General features: G+C 35.5%; 1 protein-coding gene across 1 annotated transcript in view; it reads left to right on the forward strand.

Moving 5' to 3' along the window:
• The window catches only part of RPS6KA5 (ribosomal protein S6 kinase A5), a 69,017-nt gene that overhangs the window by 10,495 nt on the left and 31,649 nt on the right, over nt 1-26,873 (forward strand). The window contains exons 2-5 of the mRNA XM_085061559.1: nt 1,660-1,731; nt 13,226-13,444; nt 16,956-17,071; nt 17,859-17,966. Of these exons, the coding sequence (XP_084917685.1) occupies nt 1,660-1,731; nt 13,226-13,444; nt 16,956-17,071; nt 17,859-17,966 (515 nt within the window). The remainder of the gene's footprint in view (nt 1-1,659; nt 1,732-13,225; nt 13,445-16,955; nt 17,072-17,858; nt 17,967-26,873) is intronic.

Consider the following 26,873-nt stretch of genomic DNA (forward strand, 5'->3'; position numbering starts at 1 on the left):
ACAAAAGTAATCTTCCTCTAATAATAATTCGATTATGTTGTATTTTTTTAACATAATAGAATAGCTTGTTGATTTCCTCAGATTTGTGAAAATTCTCATGTGTACTTCTGTTCATACAAGAAAAAATTCCTGAAAGCTCTTTTAGGCTTTATAATCTCCCAGTGATTTCAAGTGGTGTCGCTGCACTTACTCCAAGTTTGATTAATCCTTCAAAAAGATAAATTATATGAATTGAAAATAATCTCTTTTTATATGAGATTTTATCACTGTTTTGCATTGAGAGCACTAATGTTGCCCCCGCCCAACCAGGTACATTTTATATGTGTGTACAGACTCCCAGGATTGTTGCAGTAAGTCATGAATTTGCTTTTTGATTTCTTTAGTGTTTCAATTTTTTTTATACTAGTTCATCTTTGCAGAGAGGTCTTTCAGAAGCTTTGTGTTTTGAGTTGTTGAGTTACTGCAGTTCTGTGAATGGACATTAATTACACATTTGGACACTAATTTAGGAAGCACGTCTTTATAATTTTCTTAGAAATGTCAAAGCAAATGATAATTTCTGTGAAATTAGTAAGTTAATGTCAACATTTTCTATCCTAACTGAAGATTTTTCTCTTTACTAGCCCTTAGACATACAATTTGTCTAGAAGTTTCTATTTGAGGCATTCTTTTAGTAGCCATGTCAGCATCTGCTTGATGCTGCATTCTTAATTGTGCTTATGAAGCTGCTCAGTAAAGTGAATCAGGGAACCGAACTTGGATACGAATAATCAAACTTAGTTACTTTTTTGGCTTGCTGCTTTCCAGCCTGGATCATTTCAGTGAGGGGTTTTGCTGAATGATCTGTAGTCATATTGATGCAAATGGATGGATAATGTTATGGTAGGAATGAAAGATGGAAAAAATGGCAACTGCATAAGGCTTTCTTACAGGAGCTTAGAAAAGAAAAAAAAAAGGCAATAAACAAACCAACCCTGCACAACCCCTTTTTTCAAACAGAGGTCTTTACACCCCTGCTCAGAAGAATGTATATTAGACAAAATAAGTACTCAAAGTAGTATGGATTTGTATAAACTTAGAACCTCCTCCTTTCAAACTGTGCAAGAAATGACACAACTTTATAGCAGCTTAGATTTTTCCATACTGGTGAGTTATGTAGACTTAAGGTCATTTCTACTTGATACTAATGGAGAGTCTTTAATAATCCTGTGTTAAACTCATAAACAATTTTCTTGGGTGACATAGGTGGAGCTCTGTTTATGTCATCCCAAGCACCATATAATCCAAAAAAATGGGAGTATTCAGTATGCTAGGGCTAAGGGATTACCTGATTGCTGTCTGTAACTAAGTGATTGCAGGTTGCAGACAAGGTAGAACTGGGCTTCTCAGAGGTGCCCAGTGATACAGTGAAAAATGGTGTATGCGAACTAGATGGGCTTCAATTATTATTTGGTGATTTTATACCTTTGGTTACATTGATGGCAGCAAAAAAATTGCTTTCCCTTGCTTTTCAAGTTGAATACAGTAGGAAATTGGGATGTCTTCTTAGTGCTGCTTATTTAATTCATCTGCTAACTTTGTTTTACTGAAGCTGTAGTATCATGTTAGAATGATGTTTTGGTGTACTACATATCTGATGTGATTTTTTTTTTTCTTCAGCAAATTTGACGGGCCATGCAGAGAAAGTTGGCATTGAAAACTTTGAGCTCCTGAAAGTTCTTGGAACAGGGGGTAAGATGCACTATTTTTAAGTTATATGTTGTAAGCATTACTCTTATATATGATTTTGTTTTCTAGCTGAGATTTTGCTAATTGGAACATTTTTAGGAAGATAGCACTTTTGTATTGCACGGCATAATTTTTTCAATTTTTTTTACACAAATATCGTGCAAAATGGGAGGTCACATTATAGCACTTACGGCACTTTTGAAGATGCACTTTTTTAAAAAAAATGGAAAACATATGGTTTTGTAAAAATTTCATATAGTTTGTGAAAAACCTAATCTAAGTTAAGGCATGATCTTGATAATTTTATTAAGTTTTCAGACTGTGTTTGGGAAAAAGCCAGTAATTTTAATACATTATTAATAAGATGCTCTATTTTTTAACTGATCTGTTTTAGGGTTGTTGTTGGCTCCATAACTCTGTGTCCTAGTCAGATCCCAGTATTTTTTGAGATGGATAATGTTCATTGCTGTATTGTGTGTTTCAGCAGAGTGTTGAAGATTTCTAGGATTTTGTAGGATTACTGTAATGAACAAAAAACTTTGTTTCCCCTTTGCTAAAGGGACACACAGACAGGCCCATATACAGAGCAAAAGTAATGGCTTTTATTCTCTTTGAGGTGTTTACGCTTTTTCTTTTTTGGTCAGTATTAACTCAGATGCGTTGTTGAGTAGATTGGGATAATCATGAAGGTGGACTATCATCAAGGTCTGCAGATGTTTTACGCTAGTTAAATGATACTAAATTTTTGTATGTTATCAGCCATTAATGGCTGGCAGTGAGGTTATAATTCCATAATAATTCCATCACTGAAAAGAGCAAAGGATTTTGATTTTTCACTTTTGCCTGTCACAGAGGTTCTTTCATAAATTAATTAAGTTGTTAAATCACCTGAGAGGATATTTCTCTGTTTCTGAAGTAAATTTTTTAAAATTTAAATTTAACATGCTTAAAAATTGAGCCCTTTATAAAAAAAATAAAAATTAACTACTGTTAAATTTCAGTAGTTAGAGGTAGACATAAGGAAGCTTTAATATTCATAGATAAACGTTGCATATTCCTAGGCAGAAGCAACCATGATTTTCTGAAATGGTCAGTGTGGGTATGAGTGGGGTTGACAAAAATGAAATTGTAAATAATTATGCATTTATGTGAGGATGTCTTTCTCTCCTGCTGATGGAAACATTGGCTGGATTTGTAAATATGTGTGTATATGAAAACCTGTCCCACACCAGAATTTTGTCCATTTGTTACCTTGCCATTAGTCTGAGATCACACTAATACTACAACTATTGCATTTGGGATACAAAGTCAGTTGGTGGTTTCATAACAAGAGTCAGTGTTTAAGTTCAGACTAGTAGTAGCCTGACCTCCTCCTGTCTTTAAGCAGTACCTCTGAACTAGCCCTTTTTCTGCTGCTAAACTATTGTCAGTCATTGATTGCTGCCTTCTGGGCCTCTTTTCTTCATGAACAGATTGGCCAAATTTTTCTTGGCCTGGCATTCTCTTAACCATAGCAGGTAATCCTTAGGCTCACAGTGCAAAGCTGTCCTATTCACTCAGGACAATCTTTGAGTGACCCTTCTCAGAAAAGGCTACTTGGGTGGGTTGGCAATGGGATAGACTCTGTGTGTGTGTGTGTGTGTGCATATGTGAGAAGGTGAAAAAGTCGAGTAAGCGTGCCTGTCTGACTTCATCCTGCTCTAGTAGTCTTGATGCTCCAGGAATGTCTTCTATCTAAGTAGATCTCAAACTATTTCAAGAACTGACTAAAAGATTCCAGCAAACTTTAGGAACCCAAGGACTCTTTGTAGGAAGAGTAGTTGGCATTTGTTGTGGTGTTGGGCTTTTTTTCCACTTTTTTGATATGCAATTTTAATCGTGGTCTGAGGTTTTTGCTTCAGAAATCTCGACCATGAGGGCAGTCAAGAAGCTTTGTTCTGTCTCAAGCCTATGACAGCTGAGACTGATGCACTAGATGTGTCAGAGGTTGCTGCTTGCTAATTACTGGGTGGTATTAAATGCCAATGACCTGATCAGAATGGAGCTAGTTCTTTTTGCTTTTGGGTCAGTGACCATCTGTCTGTTGGCAGTGTCTGCTGTAACATGGACTTAGTGAAAACAGTACTGGAATGTAATTGAAGAGGTCCCTTGATTGCTTGGCCCTAGATGCAGTCAGTTATACCTGCATCATCCCTGGTGGTGATTTGTTCTTAAAAGCCTCCAGTAGCAGAGATTCTGCAATCTTCCTGGGATGTTTTTGCTGATGATGTTTAATTTCGTAACTTGAGAAACATTCTGGGTAATTGCTAAAAGCAAATAGACAAGAGCTATCTTTACTCTGGTGGAAAGCTTTATCCTGGTGTGAGCTTTTAGGTATTATTGATAGTACTGTAATATAACTAATGCTAAATAAAATGGTGATGCTGTTTTACAATGCTTCACTGTGGAGTTAAGCAGCATGCAGGGTTTTCAAACTAATACTTAATTGATCTACAGTAATGCAAGGGAGAATATATTGACACTTCAGTTACATTAAGTGATTACTGTAGATGCTATTTAAATAAATTACAATATTTTAAGAATAGTCTGCTATGAAGCAACTGGAATAACCAGAGAAGGTACTCAAAATGTTAAATTAAATAATACCTTGCTTAAGGATGTGTAATTGTGATAGTTTCTTACAGACTTGGTGGTGATTCTTTTCAGGTAACAATAGTGAAGGTTTAATTAAATCTTCATTTTTAAGCTTTTTGTTTTAAAAATTCAAACATTTATGATTATTAGAAATAGTATGTGTGTGTGTGTGTGTGCAGATGTTTCTCCAGTGGAAGCCATTTTTTGTGATAACTTTTTCCCTGCTATGGCTTAGCCTAATTTCATACTTACTATTTTCTTTAATTGGAATTGCTTTCTTTTGTCTGTTTTCTTCTAATATACACAAACAGTTGGAAGCATGCTTGTTATATTTTGCTTTTTTCCTTAAAATTGTATCATACTATATACTTTCTTCTTTTGACCTGAGTCTTGGAAGAAAGACAAGGAAGCAAAAGTCTGAGTTGGATCATTGTATGTTGCATTAAGGGAGTATTAATAGAATAAACTTATCCATTGAAGAAATCAGTAGCCCTTTACATCAGTAAAATGAAATGCATGACAGTATGCCACTGTTAATGAAGCTATTAATAATGTACTTGTTGCTCTGGGAACAAATTATTACTGGCTTGACTTCTGACTTGATCGTGTTCTACTCAGTATACACTTTTTGAAATTGCTTAAATCCTTTTTCTGTTACTGTAGAGCCTTGCTAATATGGAATATTCAGATTTCCTGTCCGTGTTCATGTTTCCAACTTGTCCCTCCCACCTAGTTAAAGCTTTTCTCCCCGTGACAAAGAAAACTAGAGTTTATTCTGTAGAAGGTTACTTTTCAGCAAAGTAATCTAATTGCTTCCCAAAGCCAGGAAAGGAACAACAGGAGAAGGTGGCTGTGTTGATTTATGCACGCCCACTTGGCTTATTTGCTTCATTCTTTGTAAATGTGTTTTTAAAATAATAACACTGTAGAGTGCATTCTCATTCCTACATTTTTCTTACAGTGGGTTATTCCTTTTTCTCTACTGAAATATAATAAATGCCACTTTCTTTCACTCTTTCCACTGTGGTGAAGAAGAGCCAATACAAGTGGTTCTGAGCATGTGCACTTAAAATCCATTCTACCTCTTGAACTGCAGTCCACTAATGAAGACAAAAAATAATGAGAAACAAGAATCTAACCACCATGTTTAAAAGAATGTTTTATACATTATCTTCTGGATTTAAGTGCTTATATGGGAAGGATGTTCACCTTACACGTGGAAGATCCTTAGAATCTGATGGATTTATTAATATGAAGGGAATAAAATTAGTGGGATGAAGGTCAGATTTAAGTAACTGTCTTAAAAATTGTGTTATACAAGAACATACAATGAAGTTTCATCCAAGAGGTCAGAAAGTATTCTGATAAAGTTAGGACTGTGAAATTAAGCTCTCCTTCATCTTTTCTTCTCATCCTTTTATGAGAGAATATATTTTCAATATGCTTTGAAAGAAGTGGGGGTACTTTGCTCAGGGGGGTGAGCCAAAATTAGTGAGTGTCTAAAAATAATTTCAAACTCCAATTAAATATTTTACTTCAGTTTCTGCTGAAGACAGCTAGAATGTATACTGAATGGTAGGTGGGATGGCTAATTGGAGACAGGGCTTGGAAATGGAAAATTAGTTTTCTGCATGAAGAACAGACTGAAAAGAGGGGGCCATGTTCAATCTAAGAACCTGGACAAATTTTTACTATTCGTCCACCAGAGAATTCTGAAAAAATCTGTACATTAAATTGGAGATTACTAGCAAAAATTCTTATTGGAACTAATATCAAAAACAGTCTTATATTTGAGAAGGAAAGAAGAAAATAAGATGATGATCCCAGGCAGCTCTTGGTTAGACATACTGACTTAATCAAACTTCAGCAGTATGGTACCTTTAAAACAATTTTTGAAGAAAGTTACTTACCTTAATTTTTGTAATAATTAAAAATTAATAGCATCTTTATCCAGTGGTAGATTGTCTTGCATATGAGAGCTGCCTTCTAAAAACTCACTTGTTTTGAGAAAAAAAGTTAGGCATGTATTTTCTGCCATACCTATTTACTGTAATAACATTTACTTTTTTAAAAAAAAGGTAAAAAAGAAAAAAAGAAACAAAAGCAAAATGCTGATATAAAGTACATTTTAAGATGCAATTTACCCTCTACTGTCACCTTCTGCCTTCCATATTAATCATCATTCACTTGTTTAATGGGAGAGGGAATTTGTTCTTGGGGTAATAACGTTGAAAAAATTCCGTTAATGATTCTTACCTACCTGATATCTAAGGAAAGATGACAGAGAATGCCTTTTGACAATTTGGTCATAGACAATAAAAATTGGAAATGCTTCCTCAGAATGCTAGTATTTGAGATTTGTTAAGGTTTTTGTTTGGCTTGCCCCCCCATTTTTCAGCTGCTAGAGATACATGCTTTTCTAACTTTGCCACATCCCAATTTTTAATTAATATGGACAGATGCTAGCACAGCGAGAGTTCTGCCTCCAAATTCCATAGGCAGATTAAATCTAAATTGCAGAGCAAAGATGTTATTAGGCATATGTCATTCAAGAATACAATGAAATTTATTAAAATCTTTAAATATTTTGTACCTCCGAGCCTTTTCCTTTCTAGTCTCATAATTATTCTTACACTGACAATAAATAAGTAATTTAAGAAAGAGGTGTAGCTTATGTTAACTCTTGAAAAGATTGATTTAAAAAAACTGTCTGGTTACAAGTGTAAAGTTTTGATGAATTTAGAAGTCCACAGAAAGCATCCACTGTGCTATAAACAATAAGAATTGCACTCCTTTTTCTTTGTAAGAACTAGCTGGTGTGATGCAATGGCTTAATGTGCTTGAATTTGTACAGAAGGAACAAAGAACCAAAGAATACTTCATATTTTTAACTCATTGTCTTTCAGCAAGTGTGTATTTTAGAATATTCTAATGACCTGCTGAATTGTTACTTAAAATGATATGATATGATGTGTTACTTATATCTAAGTATACTTATATGTATGCTTATATATACTTCTGATACATTACTATGAATTTGTATTCATGGAAAGGGAGTAGTGAAAGGGAAGTTTTAGCATCCTATTGTATTTTTCTATCTCACAAATTGAGTGAATATTTGGTAAGAATTGCTGGTGTGAAATCTCTTAATCATCATAAAGGCCAATATCCATATAAATTAGCAACTAATAATTACTCTTTTCTTTAAATTTTTATTTTATTTCTCTTAAGCTGTGAGATCAGTCTAACATAGTTTGTGTATGAATTGTACAGTCTTTTAGCTTTTCTGTAATTTAACGTATTTTCAATGAATTTGGGGGCTGAATACTTGGTGATTGTGTATATATATATACATATATTGCTGGCTAAATATTTCTGCCTTGGCAGTAGGTGAGATGTGCATGAGATTCTATGAGAATGAGCATTAAATGTTGCTCTTTGAGAAATTAAAAAAGCTTTTCTGGAGTACAGTTGTCAGGTAAGGGTATTGCAATTAGCTTATGTGCTCTCTCCCTGCTGCCACTCAAATAAATTGCTTTTGCAGTGTTGTCTTTTAAGTAGATTTCTTGTGGCGATATCAGAGATTCTGGTGCTGAATATATTATGAGTCATTTGATTAAAATAGTGCTACTTAAGATTTATTCTCATAAAAAATGCTGAGAATCGTCATCATTCTGTCAGTCTTTTTCAGATTCTTGAAGAAACAATTTGTGCCATGGCAAAGCTCTATGTTGCAAATTCTTTTGTGATGACAGTAGTATTGTTTCTAAAGTTTTCCTTACAGCTATTACACTAACCAGATAATTTTCTATGATACTACATGTGAAGCTGTAGTAGGTGCTGCATTCTCTCACTTAAGATGCATTATTAGATGTTTTTTGAAGTGTGATTAAAGATACAGGTAGCCAAGTGTTAAAATCATGAGGCTTTTGTTTATTTTAATTTAGCTTAATGTTCTCTAACATTTCTGATAAAATTACTGTTTCCTGGGAATCTAAGGAAACTTGTGTTTAATGCTCTAGACTGGGCTTTTCAGAAAGGCACAGGGAAGTTTATTTTCAAGCTCCAGCTGAAAACTGGTGAAAACCAGGGCTGCTTCTGTAAGCATTTGGTAAATGCAAGTTAAGGCCATTCTCTGCACTCTTTTTTGTTGCACGTTAGAAAATGCAAAAGTGTTGTCCACACTTTTTTTGAGAAATAACTCCTTATAGAGATGTAAATACTTCTTTTGGAAGCAGTTTGTTTAAAACAATGATCTCTGTGGTAGGGATTTGTTTTTCAGATACTAAAAATTATTTAACATCCAATATTGGAAAATAGGCAAATAACATTAAAATGGTGCATATGCATAACAGTATTACTGTGGTCACAATATTACAGTCTGTATAACCTTGATTCAGATCACCTGTGTCTGTACATCATGACAGGATTTATGGCTCATGCCTATTTTACTAAAGTAATATTTTTACATCTCTGTTTTTCCATTTCTTGATGAGACCATTCAATCCAACTTAGGTATGCTCAAGATCTCGTAACTACAAAGTTAGAGAATGGAACACAGTACTGAAAACCTTGAAGGAGACTGTCCTTCATATCTCACAAAATAGAAAGATGCTCACAGTCACCTATTCTGACTCTGTTTGCTATTCTTGAGAGATATGTTATGAAAACTTATTTTATGAAAGCTCTTACTACAGATAATGAGTTCTGTAAAGAAGGGAAGCATGATTCCTTAGGGTGTGATGAGTCAGGTAAAGAACTTCTGAAGAAGTATTGTTCATCATATGAGCAATATCAGTTTTCTATACTGACTGAAGTAGAACTTGGATCTAGGAAAAAAGCTCACGTGTCATTTGATAGTTTGTAACTCTCTACTACCTGTCTGGAAAAAAATCCAGAAAGAAATCTGGAGCTGCACGTGATGCTTATTGGGAGCTCTGTATGCTATAGCATTTTTAAAGGCCAACTGAATTTGAGTGTCTCACATCAGGATAGTATACACTTGTCTAGTGTATTTTCAGATTTGAGAAATTTGAGCATTCTCTGAGAAAGTAGTGTGAGGGTAATTACAAGGGTTGGACAAACAACCAGCCAGTTTGTTTTTCTTTTTCATGATGGCTTAAGGAGATGCTTACAATCATGGTTTCATTAGTGAGCTTGGAGCAGCCTGCAGTTTGGGGTCTGCCTGAGCCAGAGCTTCTCTTCAGCGTTTGGCAACACTTGCTGTGCTTTCCTTTCCTTTCCCTCAGGGATTTATGTAATCTTTTTGAATTCATCTGCATTTTTGACAGCTGCAGTATCATATAGCAGTAGTTCCACAGTTTAACTGCAGATTTGTGTGCTTTGCATAATTCTTAATGCTGATACTTAATGATTTAATTTGTTGCTGTAGTTATTTTGTATCTATTAATAATGAAAAATTGTTCTTTACTTACCTTATTATAGTTTCTGATTTTTTTCTTTTATAACTTTCTATAATCTTAAGTACCGTCCTTTTCCAGGCTAAATAAAACATGGAAGTATGTTTAGTTCCCTTCATGTTTAGAGGAATTCTTTCATCTTTTGCTAATGTTTTACACTATTCTTTTCTGATGGGAAAAGGGTAGCTGGGTACAGAAGGTACCAAAATAGTGTGCTTCATTCAAGACAGGTGCACACAAAGATTTGTACCACAGCATAAGGGATTTCTGGGTTTGCCTTGAAGGTGTGGGGGGTGGTACATTTGTGTTTGTCTTTGGTAACTTCAGGTATTTTTTTCTCATCAGTTCTAACTCTATGTGCTATTATGGTACAACATGTGGGTTACATGTTTACTATTTGAAATTTTCTCTGCCATTTTATTTTTTCAGCTACTTAGTATTTTGATACTGTGGTAGAATTTTCAGCAGTCAGCTTGAATTTCTGTTGCATTGGATAGTTTACTAAACCAAGAAAACTATTTTCCTCACTGTTCATATGAGACTGAATCAGGCAAGATTAATTCTAGTGGCGACCTGCTTTCTCCGAAAAAGCCTAATTTTTTTTTTAAACTTTTAGCTTTTTGTCTTCTGATATAGCTCTTAATTTTTTAGAGGCCCCCCCCTTTGCACCCATAACTGTTTAGTGTTTCTAAGATCTTTTTGTAAGCTAACTTGTTAAGTGCCTTGATCTAAATAAGTCATCCATTTCATAGTTCCTTTCTCCTAATTCCTTTGAGTGATTAATAACTATTGCTATCTACAAGAATAACACTCATTCTTTCACATAAGGTCCTGTTTGTGTCTACTACAGAATCAGAGAGTGGTTGGGGTTGGAAGGGACCACTGGAGGCTACCTAGTCCAACTCCTCTGCTAAAGCAGGTTAACCAAGAACATGTTGCACAGAATTGTGTGCAAGTGGGTTTTGAATATCTCCAGAGATGGAGAGTCCATAAGCCTCCATGGGTAGACTGTTCCAGTGTTCTGTCACCCTCAAAGTAAAGAAGCTTGTCTTCATATTCATGTGGAACTTCATGTTTTTCAGTTTGTGCATGTTGCCTCTTAGTCTGTTGCTGGGCACTATTGAAAGGAGTGTGGCCCCATCCTCTTGACACCCATCCATAAAATCTTTGTACACATCGGTAAGATCCCCTCTCTGTCTTCTCCAGGCTAAAGAGGCCCGGTGCTCCCAGCCTTTTCACGTAAGAAATGTTCCAGTTCTGTAATCATCTTTGTATCTAATTCTTCATAGAAGGATGTCCAAGCATGATTTCCCCTTGGTGAATCCATGTTGAGTATTCCTGATAGATTTTCTTTTCCTCCACATGTTTGTATATGATATCCAGGATGAGTTGTTCCATCACCTTTCCAGCTATGGAGGAGAGGCTGATTGGCCTGTGGTTTCCTGGATCTACTTTCTTGCCCTTTTTGAAGACTGGAGTGGTAGGGGCTTTTCTTCAGTCCTCAGGAACCTTTCCTGTTTTCTATGACCCTTCAAAGATGACGGAGAGTGGCCTAGCAATAACATTTGCTAAATCCCTCAGCACTCATGGATGAATCCCTCTGTGGCTCATGAATTTGTGGGTTTCAGGTTTGCCTAACCTTATCTTCAATGAAGGAAAAGCCCCCAGGGTCTGGGATTCCTGAGGGCCAGCCTTAGCAGTACGAAGCAAAGGCATTCAGCAACTCTTCTTTCTCTGTATCCTTTGTCACTGAGGTGCCTACTTCACTTGGCATTGGGCCCACATTTTCCCAGCTCTTCCTTTTGGTACTGATAGCCTTGAAGACGCCCCTCTTGTTGTCCTTTGATATCCCTTGCCAGATTTAATCCAAGTGGATCTTTGCTTTCCTTGACACATACCTGCCATACTCTGACAATATTCCTATATTCTTCACAAGTGGCCTGGCCCTTTTTCCACATTCTGTAAACTTCCTTCTTCTGTCTGAATTTTGCCAGAAGTGCCTTGCCCATCCATGCAGGTCTCCAGCCCCCTTTGCTTGATTTCTTATTTACAGGGATATCCTGATCTTAGGCATAGAGGAAGTGCTACTTGAACGTTAACCATCTCTTTTGGACCTGCCCTACCTTCTAGAGATCTAACCTATGAGATTCTTCCAAGGAGGCCCTTGAAGATGCCAGAGTTATTTTTCTTGCAGTCCAGGGCTATGATCCTACTTACTGCCTTGCTTTCTCCATGTAGGATCCTGAGCTCCACTGTCTCATGGGCACTGCAGTCGAGGCTGCCCTCAACCTTCACCCCCTCAACCAGTCCTTCTTTGGTAATACAAGGTCCAGCAGCACATCCCTCCTCATGGGCTTCCCCACCACCTGTGTCAAAGTTACCAGTGCTCTGCAGGAACCTCCTGGGTTCGGGTGTGCCAAGCTGGGATGTCTTTCCTGGAGCTGTTGGGTGGTTTATGAGAATCATGAGCCTGTGATTATGGCAGCTACTTCCTGCTGTCTCTGGAAGGCCTCATCTACTTCCTCTTACTGATCAGGTGGCCTGCAGTAAACACCCATAACAGTGTCACCCATTTTAGCCTATCCTTTAATTCTTACCCATAAGCTCTTGGCTCCTCCTTCATCCACTCCTAGGCAAAGCTTGATACATTCTAGTTGCTGTCTTGCATAAAGAGAGCTCCACCACCTTGCCTTGCTGGCTTCTTTCCTAAAACATATGTAACTGTCCATGACAGTAGTCTGGTTACACAAGCTATCCCACCATATCTCTGTAATTGCAGTGAGATCATGGCCCTGCAACTGCACACTAATTCTAACCTTTACTGTTTCAACAGGTTTGCTTAGTAGAGGTATCAAATTTATTTGTGTGGAATTCCGAGGAGCCCTTTCAAGTCCAGTATGGGAGCCTCAGAAAGCTCCTATGTACAAAACTGTGACGGGAAGAATTCATTGGCTTTTCTGCAGGGTTTTGTGACTTCAGTGCTATAAAACCAGTAATGAAAGTATATAAGTTGTGCAAATATAGGCAGACTATTTTAAAGATAAAAAAATAGCATCTCTCTTACTCGGAACTCTTTCTTAATACTAGGTATGGATTTTTTTTAGGTTGTTACAAAGGAAGAAATCATCAGCTTTTAAAACTGTTTTAAAATACTGGAGCAGTTAAATTGCTTTTCCCACTCTTGCAGTGTTCAGTTATAAAGCTCATTTGGTTGAAATTTTGCTCAGAAAAAGTCAATCTGAAAGAAGAGAAGTGTTTTGTAAGACTTTTAGACTGGTTGATTACTGTTTGCCATAACAATGAGTAATTGAAAGTAATAGTGGTATCAGCCAGATCTGTAGTACAAGTAGGTAACTTGTGATTTTTGTCTTTTTGTCTTTTCTTTTTTCCCTTTTATTTTCTTTGTTTTTGTTTTTTTTTTTTAATTCCTCCCAACTTTTAAGCCTATGGAAAAGTGTTCCTAGTGAGGAAAGTAAGCGGACATGATGCTGGAAAGCTATATGCCATGAAAGTACTGAAGAAAGCAACAATAGTTCAAAAAGCCAAAACAACTGAGCACACAAGGACAGAACGACAAGTCTTGGAGCACATTAGGCAATCACCGTTTTTGGTCACATTACATTATGCCTTCCAGACAGATACAAAGCTTCATCTCATTTTAGGTGAGTAGTCTTTGGGATTCAAGTCTTATGAGAAGAAAAAAAAAAAAGCCCTTTTATCTCAATGTTTTGTAAGGTTTTTTTAATGTGGTCTTAAGTACAATGTGTTTGGAGATTGCATGAGAAAGCATAGGAAGTAAAATACTGTTCATCTTCAACTGTCTGTGTTTGTGGTTTTCCTGTTTGGGCTTCAGTGTGCTGCTCTGCTTTGGCTGGGGGGGTGGGTAGTGGTTATCTCTGACTTAGATGCAGCAAAAAATGTATGTGTATATTCATCAATGACCTGGAAGCATTTGTTGCCAAAATGTTTTGTAATGAAATAATTTGATCTTTGAGTATTGAGACACGTGTTTGTTTCGGTTTTTGGGTGTTGAGAGACAATCCAAAATCATACATTTCAGTGCTGAAAGTAGAGCTTGTTCATAAGGTTTGGTACTAGTCTAATTTTAGAAATATTTCTACCTTTCAGATTAGCAGCACTTGTAGTGTTTGGTGTATGAGGTGTATTTGTAAAGAAATTGCCTGCAATTTTTAAAAACTTCTTACTCAGAGTATTTTAAAAGGACTGTAAAATGAATGATTAATTTAAGGCTTGGATTCCTAGTACACTTCTCTAGTAAATTGTTTGAAGTAAATTGTCCTTTAATTGAAGTGCAAGTTTTGCATTCCTTTTTGTTTATAATGTCAGTTTTTAAACCTTTATTAACAGGCTGATTTACATTAAATTAGCAAAATTTTATTAACATTAAATGAATCTACACCTCTAGCTGTCAATTCTTAGAAAGGTGTTCTATGCACATACCTTATTTTCATATACTACAGTGAAATAATAAATATGAGGAACTCAAAAGGATTATTCACTAGACTTTCTTTGAAAATGAGAGTTGAAAGTTGTAACATAGTTTCTTGAAAATTCCTCTGACTAGGACATTAATGAGATACATAAAAGATTTTCAGAAATAAATAATTAGAAATATATTGATAGCTTTGCATTTCCTTGATAGTAACTGTTAATAATTAAGGTTTTTAAATGTATATTAGATTTAAAGTTAAGAACTTGGAAAAAATTGAAATATTAAGTGAGATAAAATGTGAACATTTTTGGTAAATATTGTAGTACTATTCTTTAAGTCCAGATATTTTTTGCTTGAATGCAGCTTAGATCCCATTACAAATATTAAAAAAAAAGAGGGGAAACCCAAACAAAAAACCCCACTAACCTGAGACAGATGTAGTTGCCTAAAAATAAATACACAGTAGGGGGAGATTTAGGTGATAAGAATAATAAGAAGGCTATAAAAGCTTCATGTGTGTAAGAAAATTAAAAGCTTGGTACTATATTCTCATAAAAGTCAAAAAGGAGCAAGCCCAGTAGTTCTGAAGAGCATAGTGTAGCAGATAGTGCAGACTGGGCACATGCCCACCATAATACAATGTTGAGGTGATGTTTGAAGCAAGAAGTTCATAGCTCAGATACAATTACAGGCTTTTGTTTTGGGTTTTTTTTTCCTTTTTCATAAGTTCTACACCATTTTCAGCATATCTGTTGGAGCCAGAAAGGTCCTTCTTTCCTTCCTTTTCAGCAGAAAATAGGCATAATTAGTTAAATCTTTTAATGACTTTCTGTAACAGTGAAAATTTCTCTTACTTAACATGATATAAAGCTACTTTATAAATCAACTGGGCTTCATACCTTCCCTGAGGAAAAAAACCCAAACTGTTCGCTACAAGTTTTTAATGTCTTATTATATAAGTATGTGTAAATAACTTCAATTTCGTTTTGGAATTTAGTGTTTCAGAGGCTTCTGAATTTTGGGGGGAACCAGTCTCTGTCTTGCTTTTGTACTTGGCTGAATTTGGTGTGTGAAAAACCCGCCATTTTAATTTTAAGAGGTTTTAGAATTGGAGCCTCAGTGCAATATTTAGTACAGTTCTTCATGCTGTCTGATTACATAGCTATATGAATTGAAACTGAATCAAGTACAGACATGCAGCTGCATTTCTGCCAAATTTCCAGAAAACAGGGTTGGGAGTTGATTCTAGTTTTTATGTTGGCTCTAAGCTATGTTGAACCAACCAAGTGTTGTATCCATGTGAGTACCATAAATTCTATACAAAGCTTGTCACGCAAGGTTAACCTTCTAATACTTTAAAAAGCGTTAAACAATCTGAACTGTCAGGTGGAGTTTATACTGAAGTAACTGGGATTTTTTTTTTTTTCCATTGTGTCAGTGATACATTTGATCTCGGATCAAAAATTTGAAGGCTGGTTGTTTCATTGGGCTGTGGTTAGTGTTACAACCTGGATAGAATTAAGCTTGTTGTGCCACTCCTGTGCAGCTTTGGTTTGGATCTGTCACAGTCCATAGAGCAACACTTGGCAATTCAGTGCTTACCTTGTACTAAATTCTGGCTAGTTCTGGCTAGAAATATTTAAAAATTTTGTTTGTTATGTTTTTCTACATGCTGGAGTTTATTTAGAAGAAGGAATCAATTGTAAAATGTGGGTTATTTATTAAATGTTCTTCATTTACTTACTCATCTAGGTAAATAATCCTCCTCTCGTTGTTTTATTCCACTAGTGTTCCTTCTCAAAGAGAGAACTGGAGAACTAAAAAGTAGAGAGAGATCAGAATTCTGTAATTTGTATATATGCTTCCTCCTTCAAACTATTAATTTAAAATAGGATTGGACGCCTTTCATGGATTTATGTCTTAGACCACCAAATCTGTAGAAATAATATTCAGGAAAATACTGAGTAAGATGTTGTGGGGCATGTTTCCTGCTCTGCATATGTTGAACTCAAATACAATAATGGGGACTGTGAGGTTGCAAATTAATGGGTGTAATGTACACTGCTAGCATAAACAGCTCTACATCTAAAATATGTTTGTCTTACAGTGGAGCCCTGTTGTAATAATTCCTTTTTTTCCCTCTCCCTGTGGGAAAATCCTTGTGTCATAGCCTGCAAAGAATGAAAGTGTGGTTTCCATGAGGGAGTGTATGTGGAAATAATCTCCTTCAGTAAGTTTTGCCATCAAGATTTCCCTTGTGAAGGGAAAATTTTGTAATAGTCCAGAGTTGATTATTTCCTCTAATACCTGTTTTCTGAATTGCCTTTATGTCAATCTGCCTTGTTGCTCATCAGAGTATTTAATAAGAGTTTTCAAGGGTTCTGTTTGTAGATATCATTTGTTCGTCTCTCTTTTCATATTCCTAAATAACTAAAAGACTGATTTAGTGAAAAACCCCATCTTTATAATTTAGGAATAATTGAGGCTTATTTTATGATTTTGCTGCTTATTCAAAAGTGAGTCTTGTTCTTCCTTCAGTCCTCTAAGAAAGAAATTGAGTATTGTACAGTATGATGAGATACTAGTGAATTACAATGAAATAAAAGCATTTGGTGGTAGAATGTGTTACTAAATAGCTTACAAAGTACCTAATAGTGTTCCAATAAGGAAACAAAATTGTCGGAAAGTGAAATTATAAGGTTCTTTGTTCTATTTTTTAGACTATATAAATGGAGGAGAATTGTTTACTCATCTTTCACACAGAGAGAGATTCTCAGAAAATGAGGTGCAAATTTACATTGGAGAAATTGTTTTAGCACTTGAACATCTCCACAAGGTAAAGTAACTTTATTCTGGTGCTGATTTTGAGGACTTACAGCTTTATTCTTTGTGTGTCATATAAAAGTTAGTAAGGATAACTCTTGTTTTAGATTGTTTTAAATTTAAAGTAACTTTATCTAGCAATGGGACATTAGTTGTATAATTAGAAATAATTCACAATGAAGTGTCCCTTCTTGTGCACCAGATTAAGGCTACAAATTTTTGTCTGCAGGGTGCAGAGCAGTGTAATTGACAAATGATTTTGTTAATTTTTAGTAATCCTTGTGAAAGTCTGTATGTCAGTAAAACTAATTTGTAGTGATCATTAAGTTTTGGGTTGTATTGTTCAGTTGTCCTTGTATCTGCATAACTTAGTAGTAGAGTTCTAGCACAACTGTGGACATGAAAAGCGTTAGTTCTCAAAAATAGTGAGTAGAATTTGTAGACTATTACAAAGCATGCATGTGTGTATGGTCTGTGTCTAGAACATATAACAGAAGCATCCATTTTCATTCTTAATGAAAGCTGTACTGAGTTTTGCACTCAACAGCAAGTATTCAGTCACTTTTAAATTCCGGAGATATATTGTATGTCCTTTACACATTAATGCACAGTGTAATTTCTGAGAATTCTAATGTAATTTTTAAGTTATTTCTTCAAAGGCTTAAAAATTTTTTTAAGCACAAATTTCATAGATTATCTTAATGGGAATTTTGATAGCTTCATATTTAAGGGCATTCAGCAATGTTTTCTTGATATGGTTACACTATTTGAAAATTCTTTTTCTTATATTCTGTTTGCAGTTGGGGATTATATATCGGGATATAAAACTTGAGAATATTCTCCTTGATTCTGATGGCCATGTGGTGCTGACAGACTTTGGTCTAAGTAAGGAGTTTCTTACTGATGAGGTGAGTATTTGGCTCTCCAGTAAGTGTAGACAGAATTGAGCAAGATGACAAAGTCTCATTGAAATCCTAAACACATTTGAGAAGGGTGGAAAACCTGCATTCCAGACTCCTACATCATAAACAAAGTCTAGTTGTCTGTGTTACTAGGTTTTGGGCTTTCAGTTTGTTGGTCTTAGGGCTGCCAGTGTTGTCATACATCTTTGTTTTAGTTTTCCCTGAAAAGCTTTCATACTTTCTTCTGCTGCCCTTGACATGAAAGATCCGCATAAGTCTGAAAAGTCACTTACGTTTTCATTTTCAGATTCTTTTTAAAAAATGCTTGACTATGCTAATTTTTTGCAATGACTAGGCAACTGGTATGCTATGACTCCTCTTTGTGCTAATAATAATTAATGTATTATTATCTTGTCTTTTTCTCATGTCTTTGTGTCACTTTTAATAAGCTTAATTGCAAGCTTTTAGGATAAAAGCTTATCTCGTATTAAATACGCACATAGTACCTACCATAGTGATCTCTGACTGTTGATGTTAGCTGTTAATTATTTGTAAGGTACAGTTCTATCTCCAAATAGACTTTTTAGATTTCAGAGAGTCAAAATTGTGCAGGATTTTACTTCTGAGAGAATTTTTAAATGGCTGCTTTTTGGCTTTCACATTAGCTATCAGAGGTATTGAAATCTGGGACTGCAGATCTAAAAGTCTTTGTTAGAAGCAGCAGAAGGGTTTTCTAAAAATAGATAGTTGGTAGTTTCCTCTAGAATATTTGCATTTCAAATGGCGTCTGGTAGGATTTAGTAAGGACCATTTTAAAAGATGAAATTTTACTTTCTGAAGCAGGAAATAGTTGAGATAATGTCAGTATATTCCTTCTGAGTTACAGCACGAAACCAAGAGGAGGTTCAACAGGTATGAGAAGGGATTAGCAGCAGATTGCCACACTAGTGCCAGAGAGTAAGTACAGAGAGATGCATTTTTCATCAGGAAAGAATGATAGTAAAAGGTGTGGCTAGGGAGAGTGGGACCTGCTTAGAGTTGTGAGAAAAACTGTGCTGGGCACAAGCCACAAAGCAAAGTACTGGTATTACTGCACTGATAGGAGAGAAAAGGAGCAGTCCCCCAGCCTCTGAGCCAAAGTTAAAAGAAGCCCAAGTTTTCACTGCATTTAGAATCTCATAATGTATCAGAACCTTAAAGTCTCAAACCTGTTTTTAAGAAGTACATCTCATCTGTGCTCACCTTTGGCACATCATTTACAAGCAGTGCAGGGAAAGGGGAAGACTTGGAATAGGCATCAGAGATGTCTGTTTGCTTTATCCACATTCTGAATTGGATTCCTCTTCATTCATTAAATAAAACAGTCTTGCTCCTTGGTCATTTAATGTTGGTTCTTCTGACTTGAATCCATTCTGCTTTCAGTATATACCTCAGAAATTTGTTCATTTAACAATATATTTTCTTTTATTCTCTTTCACATTTTATATTTGTCTTCCCTGTAAAAAATCTCAACATTTCTCATGTTTCTTTTTACAAAAAAAGTAATTGCAATTGTGTTGTTTGCTTTCAAAATCTAAGAAATTATCTGCACTTCTAGTAAAGTATTCATGTGTGCTATTGTAATTTAGCCACTAAATTTAAACATGATTAAAATGACCCATTTACACATAGAAATTGACATTTCATATTTTATTCTCTGTAACAATGGAGCTACTGCTAGAGCACTCAAAATTCATTACGACAGATACTTTACTTACACTTCTGAACAAATGTACTTACAACAGGTAGAATTTGCCTGTATAGCTGCATAGCTTTCTATCTGCTTTCAAGCTCACTCTGGTAGAACTTTGAAATAAAATTACAAGACTATGTAAGTCAGATAAAGGTGTAGCATTTGCAATTTGATCAGAGCAGTACACTTTCCTTTCTCCCCCTTTCTTTACATGTCTTTCCTGGTCTACCTGCTTCCTGCAAGAATTTTGCCATTGAAAATGTATACTTAAGCAAGTGGAATTCATTCTAGTAACCCCCTCTTTGGACTGATTTTCTAAAACAAGATATATTTAGGTTACAAAAAATGTATAAAAATTATAATAGTAGAGGTATGTACTATATTTAGAGTTCTTATTAGAGAGAAAGCCTTCAACATGTATTTATGAATTTTGGATAGTTTTGTAGTTAGGGATGCTTGCTAGAAAACATCATGATTCAATGTTTTCATTATCTCTGCTATAATCTGATGGCTGTTAAAGATTTTCATGTACCTGGGCACCTAATGAATCTAACAGGAGTACGATAATTACAGAAGATTGACTATTCAACAGTGAAGAGTGGGAAGCTGCTTTTCCTAAGCACTGTTTGAGTGAAAGGAAGCAAATGCATGTGACTTGTAGGAAAACAGAAACCTATTGATTTCTGCCATGCAGCTACTGAAGCATGAGCATGAAGAGTGCATTGTCAAGTATTCTCTCTGTTTTAGCTAGTATGTGAAAATAGCATGCAGGAATTAAACATCCAAATTAAAGCAGTGCAGCTTTAAGAATTTTAGAGTATTTTATGCTACTGTTTTGCTAAAACCTGAAATTTGTCTTTTACTGAATCAGCAGTGGTGGTGGCTTTCTTTTATCTTTAAATGAAGTGATATGCTTTTATTTACATACAAAAACAAGAAATAACCTAATTAGAATAAAGTAGTTCAATAAAAAGGAAGTTTCACATAGGGTAGGTCAGTATCACAAGGTATTTAGGTATGAAATTACTTTTGATGCAAACTTTATTTAAAACTAACCTCATGAGGACCTATAGTTTTGCTAGCCTAACCAGAGACTGGGATTAGGTAAGAGATTAAGAGATTGAAAAAGATTTAGTATTACTTTTTATGGCATTTATATTGTTAAACCGGTGATGAATTTAAGGCTAGTGTTTATGATTTTTAAATCTCAACTGCATTGTAAACAAAATCAGAGTAAAAAAGACAATTTTATCTGTATGTTTTCATGCATCTCAGTTGAGTGTTTATCTGACTGGGGTTCAAAGTACATTTGCACATGACATTAATGCAAGTTATTACTGGAGACATGGAGAATTGGTAGGACTTCGAACTTCTACAGCACTGTTTTGTCCCTTGCACAAGTGAAATCACTTCAGTGTTGCCTTTTTTTTTTTTCAAGTCTTGCAATACATTTATCTTTTAAAACACAAAATTCCTAGGTTGTTGGTGTGGGTTTTTTTTCCATTTTATTTCTTGTGTTTTATCCTTATCTTCTGGACTTGTGGCTTAGGTGTACTTTTATCTCATTAATATTTCTACTTCTATATGCTAGAATTGTCTTGATTTGGTCAATGTTGGTTTAACCTAGTCATCAGGTCTGGTCTTAATTTTGATGTGTATTGTTAAAATGCTACTTGATTTTTAAAAAATCTTTCTTTCCCATCACGTTTCCTTTGGTTTTTGAGCTATGCTAAAAATAATGTTTTAGTATACATGGAGATCTTTATGTCTTAGAAAAAATAATATGAACATATGCAATCAGTTATTGTAAAAGCGATCTGTTTGACCATGCATAATAATTAATATTTTTATTAATTAAATCCAATAAAGTACACGTTCTTCTAGAGTATAGTGATTCTTCTCTACTTATATACTGTAGTATAGTATATTCTTCTGCATTGTTACATCTTTTGCATTAGCTTAAGTTTGTTCTGAAGTTTTTGTGTTTGCTTAATGAAGTTTAAAAAAATTTGATAGCAAATACTAAATGTTGTCAGTCTTCAAACAGTGTGTCTGTGAGCATACAAATGCTTTAGCAATAAATAATATAAAAGTGGATATTCTGTATGAGGGATGATTGAATTGAAACCTAAGACAGTTGGGTGGATGTCTGTGTACTTCTGTCTGGTGTGTAGAATGAATAGTTCATATACATTGTTGTTTCTTCATCTGAAAATCTCTTGATCAGAGTTGCAAATTTAGTTATAACTCTCAGATGCTTTTCACTGTTGAATTGTTTTTCATTTAATTGATGATAGTGAACATTTTGTTCTGGAAAGAAAATTAGCCTGTAATTCTAAAAGATTTTAAAGGATATTTCATTGAAGGAAAAGTGATTAAATGGAGATTAATCCATTATGGGTTTTGGTAGAATAACTAGGAAGAGACTTGTACACATTCTTAGTGTAGTTTAAAGGTAGTCCAGGATGGAGAGAAGTGACTACAACTTGACTAATTTAGTGCTTTAGGAACTGTCTTCTCTCATGAGTGACCTAGTGCATTAGCTGTGCATTTAGCTTTTAAAGACCCTAAAGTGGTTAGGTATTAAAGTGATAATGTCTTATTGCAATTAGACAGTACATCCTCTGAACATTGAGCATTCTCTTGCAAAAATTAGTAAAATAATTCATCCTGCAGATGACTTACTACATATGCTCGTGTTTTAGTTAGAGGGTTGTTCAGTGATGTAGACATAACCAACAAGTTATAAGGAGTAGATTTACATGTCTCCAAAGAGAAAAATATAAGAGTAAACTGAATAGTGGAATTAGTCCACAGAAGTTAACATGGGTTATAGATCTGTCTGGATAATTAGTTTTAGAAAAAAAAAAAAGAAAAACAATGGCAAAAACTTTTTGCTTTGTTTGGTGTACTTCAGTTAGTGTTTTTTATTTGCGCTTAGTTTAAAGCAAATAACTTAGTTATTTGCTTTAAAATCCATTATCAGGAACTGGTTTAAATAATTCCTTGTAGAATCGCAACTGCATTGCACCATGAAAGGAAACATAGCTGTTGTAAAAGTCTGTGAGAAGTTTTCTTTAATCTCCATTTGACATTAGATGAGGATGTGGCCTTCCACTGACTTTTGTTTGGGTCGCAGAGGTAGAGGTTGCATGTTTCTTGATTAACACACCGTGCAAGGTTTAGCTGCTCTTGCTATCCCTTTTAACTGCCTGTTCTAATGCGTCTGGAAGGCAAATCTCATTCTTGCTTGAAAAATTCAGTAGCCTTGTTCCATGTCTGTTTTGGAAGCAGAAGTCATTAGTCTACCTGTAGCAAGAGGCATAGTAACCAGTATAGTATTTTGACTTAAAAGGCTTCTTCAAGTAGAAACAGCCACCAGGATAGGACATTTAATTAATTTCACATGACCCTATACTTCTTTAAGTTCCTCATATGATGACATTTCAAACTAGTGGACCTTTGATCTGCCCTATTGCAAGTGTTCTCGCTCTAGTTCATGACTTTTGTTTGATGTGACAGTCTTCATTATGATTTTGTTATATGCAGCAGAGCAGTCTGACTAGTGTACCACTAAATTTTTGCCTGTCTTTGTTCTTCCTTGTTTGTCTTCTGCAAAGGTCATAGTTTGGTCATGAATAGAAAGTTTACAGGTACAGAAGCAACAGTCTTCAGCTGAGAGATTTTTTGAGTGAAGTTATACTTTCTGATATGGACAGCTTAATTACTCAGTGTTATGTCTGGGTATTACCACCAATAAGTTTCTCAAAATAATTGAAATAATAGAAAAAAAGGTGGGTAAAAAGAAGAAATCATTCAGTAAGGCAAGGACTTCATTGAAACAAGATTTTTTGGTTTTTTTAGCCCCATATTAAACATATATCACATGTTTGAACTGTGAGACGTCTTTTTGCTGATTTTCATATGCCTTCCTAAATTAAGACTATAATGATTGTTCTTCTGGGCAATTAAAATGATGGCAAAGAATATTACAGGTATAATTTCTATGGAAATGGGTTTTTTCCATGGTACATTTTTATTTTTGAGGTAAATATCTATGGAAGGATGACTTTTAAGGCTCGCTGAAGGTACAGGTCCTGTTTCTGCCAAGAATTCGGGATATTCAGTCTTTTGCATAACAGATTTTTCTGTTATGCAAAACTCATTCAGTAGGTCAGCTTGTTAGTAGCACCTCTGATATGTGGCCTTTACATATTACAAGTAAATTTTCAGTTATGATAGTATTCTTTTGATTTATCCTATGGTCCTGGTTTTTTATTAAGCTTATCAAGGGAGCTCTAATGTCTCACTTGATCAGTAGCTTGCAGCCAGTTTGCTGATAGCTAATATATGAGGTATTCTATGTGATACTGCTGAACTCTTCGCCTGCTTAAATTCTTCAGTTCTGTAAGCTGTTCCTGGAGGAATTGTGGTTCTTGACTACTTTGTCAGGAAGTAGTGAGACAGGGAGACTTCTCCCTCCATTAGTGTGATCCATACAGTGAAGCAAGTATGGATCAATGTGCTCACTGACCAGTGGTGCAGTCCCACATTACCAAACAGAAAGATCAGAGCAAGTCTAGTGCCAAAAAAACATGCTTGGGCAACAGTCCAGTGGTTATCAGAAAAGTTTGTTGTGAGGAGAGAGGCTTGAGAACAAGCCAGGATTTGAATTTGGTGGATCAGTATCAGTGAGATGCCTAGCCAAGTGCAGACATACCTACAGTGCAGCTGACACAAGGTTCAAGAGTGGGAGCCTGAAGTTCTACTCCCAGCTGAAAGTGGAGGACACCCCTGATGGGTTACTCAGCTGCATTTTGTCAGAATTGGTCTTAAGCAGAGATGCCTTAACCCTTAGGGTTGGTCAAAGTGGTTGCAGAGCCTGTTGATAAACTCAGGGCCTTGACATTGGTATCCTGGGAAAGCTTTCACTGTTAATGCTTGTAGACGAGCTGCAAGTTATGACTATCAGGACTCTGATTACACACACTCACAGCTGTACAAAACAGCAGCAGTCATGATACTGATTCTTGTATTCTAGCTTTTAATTTCTGATGGGTGCTGTTTGAGACACTACTGATAGAGCCCAGAGAGGGTCTAATTAATGCGGCTTGGAACTTCAAAGTACCTTTAACAAGGGAAGAAAGACAACTTGGGACTTGAAGCATTTGTTCAGAAGTATAAGCAATTAAGGAAGGTAGTTTTACTCCAATTTGTTTCCCTGGATGAGTCAAATGAAGAGCAACAGAGAGAGTTGTCTAGCGCAGTACAAACACTGGCATCTGTTCATGCCTGGAAATGATGTACCACTTTAGGCTTTTGAGGAGACTAAGAAATGGATTTTATGTTGCTGTTGAAAGGACAAGAAAATTATTTAATTTGATAACCTGTGAAACTCTTTAGGTGGGCCCATACAACCAATTAAGCCTTAATCCTGAATACAGTAGCATTATATATCCTTTCTAAACTTTGCTGTCTGAATTTGCTTATTTCTTAACTAATTACTTTTTGCTTCAGCAGCATTATAAAAATGGTAGAATAAATGATCTTCCTGTCAATTTCCAAATATGCATTGAATAAAATAAAATTATTAGAAGGGACAGTTTAGTGTATATTGTTTAAAATGTTCTGCCTTGTTAACTAAGAAATTGGCAAAACTGTAAAATAGAAGAGTCAATGGCAATACCATTGTGGCTGAAGCTATTTGTATTTTTTTGATGCTGATAAATGTGCATACAAAGACATTTCAAAAATCTCACAAAAACACACTAGCCTTATTCAAGAAGATTCATTACCTATTTAGTGTTTCCAGTACTGCTGCTTCTTGCTGCTATTTCTAGTTCTGAACTGGGAGTCTCTGTTTCTGCCTTACCCTCTTTGAGTGAGACCTTCTGTGGAAATGCAGCATGCAGGTTTCATTTGCCATGCCTTCTTCCTCGCTGCGTGAAGTGTTGCAGTCCTAGCCAGGTAACAGTTACAAGTATTTCTGTAGCCTGTTGGGACTTCTGTACATTCTATTTAAATTAGTGCTGGGAGCTGTGAAATGCGCTGATACAAAGGTGGATACTTAGTATCTTTAGGGACAGAATTACTTTCCTGAGCATGGTTTTGTTGTTTTTTTGTTTTTTTTTTTTTTAAATCCTTCCATGAGAGGGTGTTAGGGATATCCATTGCCATTGCTGAACATTCATGAGAGAATGATACATTCATTCTGTCTTTTTAAGAAGCCTGACTTTTCTGCTAATCTCATGTAGCTGAATGCAATAGAAAGGCCAGTCTTTACCACACAAAGTTAAGTCCATTTGAGAAGTATGTGAGAAGTCATAGAAATTGACCAATGTGTTTCCTGTTCAGAATTTGTATGAAGCACTATTTAAGAAATCTTAGGTACAGTTACTATATTAGTAATCATACTGCAAAGTAGACATTTGAGCAACTTTGCAAGCAGTTCTGCATTTTTCAAGTATATGAAGTGTAGCCTATTAGGGGATTGCTAAAAGAGAAACCCCACTATACAGAGAATCTTATGATTTTTTGTAAGTTTGTCATCTATAAACCTTATCTGAAAGTTGGTATAGAGACTTTTACTATCCATGCCACAAAGGGGCAGTTGTCCTTGACTAAGTGGGAAGTCCATACCTGTATTAGATTTAACACCTTGTTTAAACTTGTTATGCCATTTCAGAGTACCTCCAAGAGTAAAGTATTCTTCTTGTATTGCTAGGTCATAACATTTTGAAACCTTCATAGTGATGAGGTCAGATTAAGTGGATGAAGGAATTTAATTTGCTAACTATCAACTATGGACAAGCATACAAATGTTGTAAGGATGTTGCTGAAAACTGTAGAAGAACCAAGTCAAAACATGCATAGTAATTCTACTATTTCTCTATAACAAAAACATGACAAGAACCAGTAAATAATTCTTGTCTGTATTGGAGAATTTTTCACTGGACTTGTGGAGAGTCAGTCCTCAGAGCAGCTCTAAATGTCTTCAGTGAGCTTCTGTCTGGCTGCCTGATTCCCTTTTGTGTCATTGCACCCTCTTGCTCTGTGGCACTAGGTGCTAGCCAGTCGTAGTTATTGTTGACAGATAAGATACCTGCCACCAGAGACTATGTCTGACTCTCCAGCTGTAGAGGTGGCCTTTGTGTTCTTGGCCCAACAGCACTTAGTGTTTT

Source organism: Lichenostomus cassidix, chromosome 5 (genome assembly GCF_008360975.1).
Source record: "Lichenostomus cassidix isolate B80296 chromosome 5, HeHo_3.0, whole genome shotgun sequence".
Classification (NCBI taxonomy): Eukaryota; Metazoa; Chordata; class Aves; order Passeriformes; family Meliphagidae; genus Lichenostomus; species Lichenostomus cassidix.